At 40.1% G+C, this 9,577-nt stretch overlaps 1 protein-coding gene across 1 annotated transcript; it reads left to right on the forward strand.

Moving 5' to 3' along the window:
• Window positions 1–709: 709 nt before the first annotated feature.
• Window positions 710–8,191, forward strand: LOC138594036 (very long chain fatty acid elongase 6-like). The gene is made up of 4 exons (XM_069665128.1): window positions 710–989; window positions 5,134–5,265; window positions 6,549–6,700; window positions 7,364–8,191. The coding sequence occupies exons 1-4, from the start codon at window positions 895–897 to the stop codon at window positions 7,792–7,794; spliced, it is 810 nt and encodes a 269-aa protein (XP_069521229.1). The 5' UTR covers window positions 710–894; the 3' UTR covers window positions 7,795–8,191.
• The last annotated feature ends 1,386 nt before the right edge of the window (window positions 8,192–9,577 follow it).

A 9,577-nucleotide genomic window follows, 5' to 3' on the forward strand; every position in this document is an offset into this window, starting at 1 on the left:
ACTGTACTTTGTATTTACATTATAGACTACTCAATCCTTCTTCTGCACTAAATTTTGATGGAGTCTATTGTACTTTTTGCCCCCCTGCATTTATTTGATATCATAAGTGACTAGTTACTTTGACTATTGACATTACTAAAACACGATACCAATAGACTTACACATTATGATATCTTATCATGTTTTAAACTAACAGGCTTATTGTAAAGTCGTTTCAATTAGCCCCACTTTCACCAGATGAAACATTAATGATTATCACACATTCATTGGTGTCAATCAATAGTCCAATTAACTTTGTAATGGCTGTTCAGCTTATTGCGTACTTTCACATTTCGTACTCTGGACAGCATCAGGCTATTTATCCTTTTCAATGTCTTTCTTACTTATTTTTCATAAAATATGTTAAGATGTGCTTAAGATGTACTTGTCTTTGTACATTGCCCCTTGAAGGTTGGAGACTTTTTGGAATTTTAATTGAAATATTGTTTGTGTTAAGAGCAATGGCTGTGTAAAAGTGGTTAAAAACCTTAACTGAAGCATTAAAGCTGATTATAAAAACAGCCAAAAACAATCTCTCACTAACTTGCTGCGTCATAGCTCCAACGCGTTTTATTTTGAAAGTCCAAACCGGAAAGGCATTTTTCTGTATTAGCTAGCTCGACAGGCTTGAATCGCGCGATTGGAGTGACAGTAGGGAAGTGCATCTGGTGGTGGTACCACATCCTCCCGGCGTCCCCTCAGACTGTGACCGGTGATAATCCAACTAATGTCAACTGGATAAACGAGCAGCTGCCAGACTGTTTCTTTTCAGTGGGCCCGTTCGGCGCGGTTACATCTATTTCTCCCCCTCGAATCTTCCAGAAACTTTAGGGTTTTTAACGGAAGAAGATAAAAATGAACGACAGTGACCCGAGATCCAAGCTAGCGGAGTACGATTTCGAGCGGCGTTTCGACGAAAGACGAGCTCTGGAATGGATGCAGGAAAACTGGTATGTCTAAGTGAGAAAATATGATTTTAAAAATGCAAGAAAATATAACTGAAATTAAGTCTGCAGTGTCCTCTTCCTCCTCCCCGAGAGACGGTAAAGGATGGTGGGCTCTGTTTGGACTTCATGTCATTAAGTAAGAGCTGCTCGCCATGCGGACAGGGTGTCTTTACTGTCCATTATTTGACCGCTCACATATCCCTCCATTAATGTGATATCTTATGCATGCTAATGAGTCCTATCTCAAGCTAAAAACTTAATAAAACTAGCCAAAGTTAGCTTAAATTACCCTCTGTAATCTAAACGTCCTAGATGATGCACAATAGTATGACCACATCTGTCCTCCTATAGGCCAGGCTTAGACCGAATAAAAACTTATTAACAGCTATATATATATATAATAACAGTAATCTGCATCCATGGAATATAAATGCGGTTTTGGCTACTCTTGCATTCACCAAAGTATGTCGTCACCTACATACCCACATAGAGATATTGGATCAGTGCTAACATAAATAACCGCCTCCCTATTGTCCAATTAAACGTCTTGCTAAAAGGGAGTGACCCCTGACTGAGCCGCTCCACCGCAGAAACCTAGTAAGACCACATTTTTTATGCATCACTTCCACGGGGCAATGCAAGAGCATAACTAAATACAGCTGTGTTTCTGTCAGAGAAGAAAGTGAGCTGTCAGATGTAGACTCATCCACACTGGCCTGTAGCTCCACACTGTGCTCACAGCATGATAGATGTAGACACATTTAAGAGTGACAAGTGAATAATAGCAGGGAAGCTTGGCTGGGTTTTTGTTAAGTGTTTGGAGATCTGCAACAGCGATCTTTCTGCTGATGCATTGTGCAACTTTGCTCTAAATGCACAATGTTATACTCAGTCAGCAGGTTAAACCTCTGTGGATCTGTTAGATTTGCATAGCTCTCTCTGCAGGATTCACTCACTCATTTTCTTCCTCTAGAGTTTCCTCCTTTTACCTGAATCTATTTCCGTGTTGTTTCTGACATTCTAACATTCAGTATCACTACAGGGCGGAGTATGAAGTGAAAGTTTTGATGCAAGTGCTGACAACTTAGTGCCAATACCAGACGTGTGAATCACAAGTTTCATCAACATAGTAAATTCTATCGGTTTTTCTGACTTTTGCTGACATCACAAAACTGCCATGAATTCTGTGATTTGATTTAAATCCCTTCAGGGGGTCTATCATTGATATCAGGCAATAACCCTATCCCGAATTTCCCAATAATAAAGTATTATCTTAACATGGGCCTATTTTCACGATCAGTTTTATTCTTATCAACTCAAGAAAAACTAATAGAATATCATTTGAACATTTTAATTTTTAGGAACTCTTCCAGACTTTTAAATGAAAAGAGTGTTTGAAAAGAGCAAAACTAATGCTAGCAGTATGAGTATTTTATCTTGTAGTAGTAGTGTTAGCGTGCTGCCTTTGCATGCTTTGTTTCTTGACCTATGTATCACTTTTCTGATAACATCACGTTGCTTTCGAATTTCTACCTGGTACCTGGATGGAAACAGTTGCAAAGACATGCCATGAGAATTTCAAAATAAAAGGTGACATTTAAAGATGAATGTTTTCTCTTTGTATCTGTGATATTGAAATTTGATAATTGAGTTGATAAATCAGTCCATATCGATGGATTGTTACTCTCTTAGCCGATATTATATCCTACTTTAAGCAGTTTTTTTTTTCAAAACTAGGGCTGAAGCTATATTGATTCATCTCTGCTTTATTTTATCTCATCATTCAGTCTATAAAAATATTTACAGCTAAAAGCCAAACAATAGATTGGCTGAAATATATCATGACTGTAATATTGACCAATAAATGATAAGTAATAGAAGTAAAGATCTGATAAATTGATATTGGCCAATATATCATTGTAGATATCGGCCTCAAAAATCCTGTATCAGTCGGGGTATAGTAGCAGAAGATAATTGTGACTTAAGTAGCTAAGGAGCTTAATTAGTAATAGCAGTTGCTAATACCATGATACCCGGCCCTAAGTTTCACCTCTCCTTTTCATTAGCGTCCACATTAACGCTCCTCATCCTTCTTAATTTGAAGAATACACACTGTACGCTTCTGCACAGACCAGCGATGTAATTAAAGAGGACCAGGCATTGTGTCACCCCTCTGTGCTGCAGCTAGAGACAGGAACATGTTCTCTCTGGTATCAGCTCTTGTTTTCACGCAGCATTAATGAGACCCTTCACCTCTACCCTGCAGCAATAGCTCTTCATCGTTATCTATTGCACACACTCACACACTAAAATGAGTGTTAGTTGCAGCCCTGGTACACTCCTTTTACTTCACTCTGTCTGTCCCTGCTGTGGTCTCTCTAAGGCCTTTGGTTTACTACATCCATTATGGATGGACTGGGGTTGCCTTTCAGAAGCCCCTGTAGCATTAAGTGGGTCAAGCAGCAGCAGCATCTACTCGGCCTAATATGCATTGTGCCAATCTGGATTAGTCATCTGGTGTATTCCCGAAAACACAGAGGAAACACGTACTGCCTCACAGATGTTACAAACACATAGGATCAAAATAATTGTTAGTAGGAATCAAACTTGGCTGTTGACACCCACAGGGATCTGATATGAACAACTCCTTGTGCCAAATATTATAACTCCAAGCGTTGAACAGTCCTTAAATATTTTTAGGTCTCCAAATAAGAAAATATTAACCTGTTTTTGTTTTGCCACCAGCATGTTTCTTTCCTTTCTAAAAATATGTTCTTGTCACATAATGTTTACCCTGGTTGGCGTTAACATATCCAGAAAGAATACATGTATTGTAACCATAGAGAAATAATCATACTAAGTGTTTAAATGGTTAAAAAACAATTATTTTCCTATTAAACACATTATTAATGGTTTACGCTCGTGCTGAAACATTTTTCAATGGTCAACTGAATTAATCAATAGTTGTTTTATTTCTTTGTTGTGCAAAAACAAGATTAATATAAACATAAATATACATTTACATATATAAATGCACAGGTAGGAGAGAAAAACCTGCAGTCTTGTAAAAGGAACCCACCAAACATTGAAATTAAATGCACCTGCAAAGTCCTGCCTCAAATTTACAAGCAGATTTTGGTGTTATGTCATTCAAGAGGATTTTTTTAATATCATAGTTTGGGCGATAAAGCTTCTGATAATTCTGAATTATAGGGGTCAATGTCAACACAGCTTAATACTCTATATATTTCTAAAATCAGGTATCATGTATGGCCCGTTGTCTGCCACCTGTTACTGAAATCTATCAGTGACTATAATCCAGGTGGAGCAGTGGTGAAATATAATAACCTCCTCGCCCAGAGCTGGCGGTCTAACTGCCCAGTGTGTCAGACACTAATCTGTTAATCCTTCGCTATTATACACAAGGGTGAGGCCGCAGAGGAATGGAGGAGGTGTTTATAAATCTGGCATTAATTAATCCACACTTATGAATATGTTTTACACATGTTATGTGTGTACCTGACAACTGGCCCCTGTAAGCAGTCGGTCAGATCATGTCATGTTTGCTCTAAACTGCAGTTGTCTGGTCTGAATTGTGTAACATCTTTATGTAACAGCACGAATCATCTCGTGTTTCAGGGTCTGACTGAGGTGATTTAGGGTTTAGCTGTTCGTCGGAGGAAGCCGTCTCTTCCTCTTTTCTGACCTTATAGAGGTCAAAGTACAGGGTGGTGTGAGAGGACATTTTTCTTCTCTTAAAGTGAAATACCCACAAGGTAGCAGGTGTGTCCGATCAGTTTGATCTTTCTCTTAGCGACAAAGGAGCTGGGTATTAATTATGTACACCCTGCTTTTTTGTTCCTGATTTTAAAATGATTAAACAATTGGTCTTTAAAATGTAAAAAAAAACACCTTAAAATTGCTAACCACAGTTGAAAACCCAAAGAGTCTACATTTACTGTCATAAGTGTAAAAATAAAAGTAAAACCTCTCATCTATGAAGCTGCAACCAGCACTTTAGACATTTTCCTTTGAAAAAGATGACAGAAACTATCAATAGATTATGAAGCTAAACCAAGATAGTCTGTTTGGTGCTTTTAGTCAGTGCTAACTAGTCTGTTAATATCTTGTGTATCTTCCTCCACAGGAGCAAAGCCTTCATGTTCTGTGGCCTGTATGCTGCGCTCGTGTTCGGTGGTCAGCACTTCATGAGGGAGAGGCCGAAGCTGAACCTGCGCCGGCCTTTAGTGCTGTGGTCACTCAGCCTGGCCATCTTCAGGTGAGTCACAATCAGACTGCTTAATGGTGTATTTGGGCAATTATAAGTAGGGGAAGAAACGGGGGGGTTACAGAAAAATAACAGAAAAGGGCATGTTTCATCAAAAACAAAGGCTTAACTGCTGCTTCAGTGCTACACAAATGTTGAGTATTTTCTTCATGCAAAATCACATTTCAAAGTATAATTTAATAAGGTCATCCAGTACAAGCATAATGCACAGTAATCAGCTGCGTCTGTGGTTTGATGAGGTTGATCAAACCTTGCAAAGTGAAATGATTTTGCTCAAAAGAAACACCTACTATTTTTGAGTTTTTTCATGTGAATCCAAGACTTTAATCTGTTGTTAATCTGAGTTTTTTTCTTGAATTTATGACAATAATAAGAGAATATCTCTTTATCTTTATAAACGCATGACTTTGTAATCTAAGAGAAAAGTTACTTTCTTGTAAATGTACTACTTTAATCTAAGAATCTCTTACGTATTACCTCTCTGATGGTCTCACAGGGAGGTTAGACAGTTATTATTTCTTCCACCTTCCGGAGGCCTCGCGTGCTGAATGAATGCAGGGAGGGAATCTGCTCTAAGAATTTGATTACTATTGAAAAACCAGAAACCAGTTAGATGACACTGGTGTCACTGTATCACATTCCTCAGTGATTTGAAAGGTGTGAGCTGTGTCCTCACAGGAAAGGCCAAACCTTTCTTAGAAGAATGTTTACACCTGTCAATCTAAGAATGTCATCCTGTTGCTTTACTGTAACATAATGTTACTACTGTCTCTCTGTATACAAAGACTAGACAAAAATGCACTCAGGTCTTTGTGTTTGTGCTTAAGAAATGGAAGCAGTATACAGCTTATACCTGTGTCTCTTGACTGATCAGAAGTGTGTTGATATTGTTTGAAAAAAGATTTCCTTCCTGCAATCTGTGGATCAATATAATGTGGCAGCACGCTGTGATTGCAGGGCTGTTGGAGGGTTTTATTACATTACAGTGATGAGTAACGTTGAGTTTATAGCTGCAGTAGAGCTGGAACAAAGGAAGAAGTCTCCGCTTTGTGTTTTTATGAAAAACAAACCTACGGGTCTTAAAATGATGATTTAAGGTCAATGTTTGTGACTTTGGAAAGGTCGTGACCCTTGAAATACAATGGTTATTATCCTGCACTCAATGACTGAATGGTTAACCTTTTACACATCAGAGCTCTAGGGACCATCCCATTTTACTACACTAAAATGTACTTACTCTTGTGTTAAACTATCTGCATGTTGTCACTCTGCAGTATCATTGGAGCTCTGAGGACTGGACTGTACATGCTGCACGTCATCACAACAAACGGCTTCAGAGAGTCCGTGTGTGACTCCAGCTTCTACAGCGCCCCCATCTCCAAATTCTGGGCCTACGCCTTCGTTCTCAGCAAAGCCCCCGAGCTGGGTAAGACTTTTTCCTCTTCAGTCTCTCATATGGTCCACAATGTCCACCAGCATCACACACGGAGTAGCATATGAAATTTGACTAATGGCTGAAAAACATTACACGTTATTGTAAATTGAAATCTTAGATTTCTTGGCACAGAGAGAGCAGCAGAGATTTTTACAAACGTCTGACGTCATACTGGCAGGATATTTGGTACGATGATTCCCATAAACTTTAACCTTGACCAAAACGTTTGACTGTTGGCGTATGTTCCTCGGAGCACTTTCCAGTACATCTATCAGATAATAATTACCTTAAGAGCTGCTCCTCTGCACGACGATGTGGTCTGCAGGCTCATCTCATCTCCTCATGCTCTCTCTGAAATCGAGGCTGGAGATGCTGAGGTGGCCAGAAAATTCCATTAGTGCTTGATTAATGCAGATAATGTTTCCTCAGCTGCAGAGGGGAAGAATGTCTCCATCCTCTTATTGGTCGGGTACATGAATATATTTGTTTATCTGTAAAGAAGCGTCCGATTTAATTTACAAGTTTAGAGACAAAACTAATTTATCACACAATTTCCTTGTGGACTGATTACTAATTTATTACCAGCCTACAGAAAACGGTGGCTTGTACTTTAAGTAATAAGCTGTGAATGACTTCCTCTCTGGTCTCTCTCAGGTGACACTGTGTTCATCATCCTGAGGAAGCAGCGTCTCATCTTCCTGCACTGGTACCACCACATCACCGTGCTGCTCTACTCCTGGTACTCCTACAAGGACCAGGTGGCAGGCGGCGGCTGGTTCATGACCATGAACTACATCGTGCATTCCCTCATGTACACGTACTACGCTGCCAAGGCGGCAGGTATGCGGGTGCCTCGTGCCTGCGCCATGATCATCACGGCCACGCAGATCATGCAGATGGTGATGGGCCTGACCGTGCTGGGCCTGGTGTACCGCTGGATGCACGAGGTTGACTGTCCGTCCAACCCAGACAACATCTGGTGGGGCTCGCTCATGTACCTCAGCTACCTGGTCCTCTTCGCCTTGTTCTTCTACAACACCTACCTCAGAGGCTCCTCAGGAGCCAAAGGAACCAAGGCAGAGTAGCATGTTTGTATCTGCTTCCTGTGCCACAAGTAGAAATGACCAACAGTGAGGGGCCATGAACGTGTGAGTCACAACTAGTTAACTGGTTCCTTCCCCTTTTAACGACTTTTTCACCTGACTTTTACAGCGTCTGTAGCTCAGTGACTCATACCTGGATTTAGAGTGGTAGGAAAGAAGAGGCCGGTTTAATATGATCTAATAATTAGTTGGAAGTACAGCATGGAAGCTGATAAAAGAAGGTTTGACTAACATAGTTCTCACTTTGTTTAAATGATTGCCTTGTTTACTTTTGACTCTTGACCAGTAACAAAAAAAGCCATGAGGGCCAAACATCTGTCAGAGGTGGTTAGCTAAAGTTTGTGTTCGTATGTTGTAAAGAAAAAGGGAGTCAAAATGAACTGAAAAGCTCTGAACAAGACAAGGAAATATTTTGAATTGTAAAGGAATAGTTCAGCATTATCTGCTCTTTTGTCTGAGCTGCAGTCAGGAGGTGTTCTACTATAAATATGATATATTTAAATGAACGATCTTCTACCCATAAAAAAAGAAAAACAAGCTGTAAGTTTAGGGAGAGTTATCAGCTGGAACTATTTCTTTACAATGAACAGTGTATTCATCCGCCCAGCGCAGTCCAAGATAAAGCTTCTGTAAGGATGGCTTTGCAATGAACAGACAATGAGCAGGGAGAATGTGCAGCTGGCATTCATGTGGTTGCAGTGTCGCAACTGCGGTAAACCTTCAGAGAAGAAGGTTTTAAACTCTATGTCAAGACGTTGCTTAGACAAGACTTCAGGAAGCAGCACACAGCCAATCATTTTGTTCTCCAGCACATAACTCTCCTCAAACCACAAATATTCTTCTTAAAATGTCTGTTTATGTACGGAAAAAGTTTAAGTGTTAATTAGGATCTTTAGAGCTGGGGTAGTAGGTGTATTTTATCTCCTTGGACAGAGCCAGGTTAGCCGTTTCCCCTGCTGCCAGTCTTTATGCCGAGCTAAGCTAACCGCATCCTGACTTTAGATGTGTATCTCACCTACAGATATGAAACTGACATCCATGTTCACATCTCAGTATCAGAAAGAACAACACCCAAAAATGTTGAACTATTCCTTTAACATACGTCTGTATTGGCCCTAACACAACTGCAGGATAGTAAAAGGGAACAATAACTTCACAATGCACTGACCTTAAGAGGTGTTTTCTTGTGTTTAGTTTTAGCATCACGCACACATAAAACTAACCTTTTAAACATTAAGGCGTGACGCTGGAAGCTCTGCGCTCAGTTATGTGGTCACAGATCAACATGTTTCACAGCCCACAGCATATTTTATCATGACATGTTAACACAGTGTACACTTCCTGCTCTCACCACACACACAGTCTGATGATAAGATCCGAGTGAAGAACACATTCTTCATCTGACAGCCGTCCCAGAGCAGATAACTTCCACGTAGGGAGGTTGTGAGATACGTTGGACATGTGCTGTTTAAAGCTACAGTCGTCATCCTGTCCCTGACCTCTCTGATTTACTGTAACATGTTTACACACTGTGCACGTTCTGCCTTCTTCATCTCACCTGGGAACTTACACTGGACCAAGCCCAATATGCATCTGCCTCTTTATCCCCCACTATAATGTGTCCTGCACGGTTTCTGACAGATTATCTTGAATCTGCTTTTAAATCGGAGTTGTTGACTTCCCCTCCCACAGTTAAACATTCATAGACATAGACACACCTGTTTGCTAGTAAAGAAAAGAGGCGTCGTTTGACTGTCTGTGTTGC

This window comes from Semicossyphus pulcher, unplaced genomic scaffold, assembly GCF_022749685.1.
Source record: "Semicossyphus pulcher isolate SPU_LCO1_2020_fin unplaced genomic scaffold, fSemPul1.0.p SCAF_16, whole genome shotgun sequence".
NCBI classification, from domain to species: domain Eukaryota; kingdom Metazoa; phylum Chordata; class Actinopteri; order Labriformes; family Labridae; genus Semicossyphus; species Semicossyphus pulcher.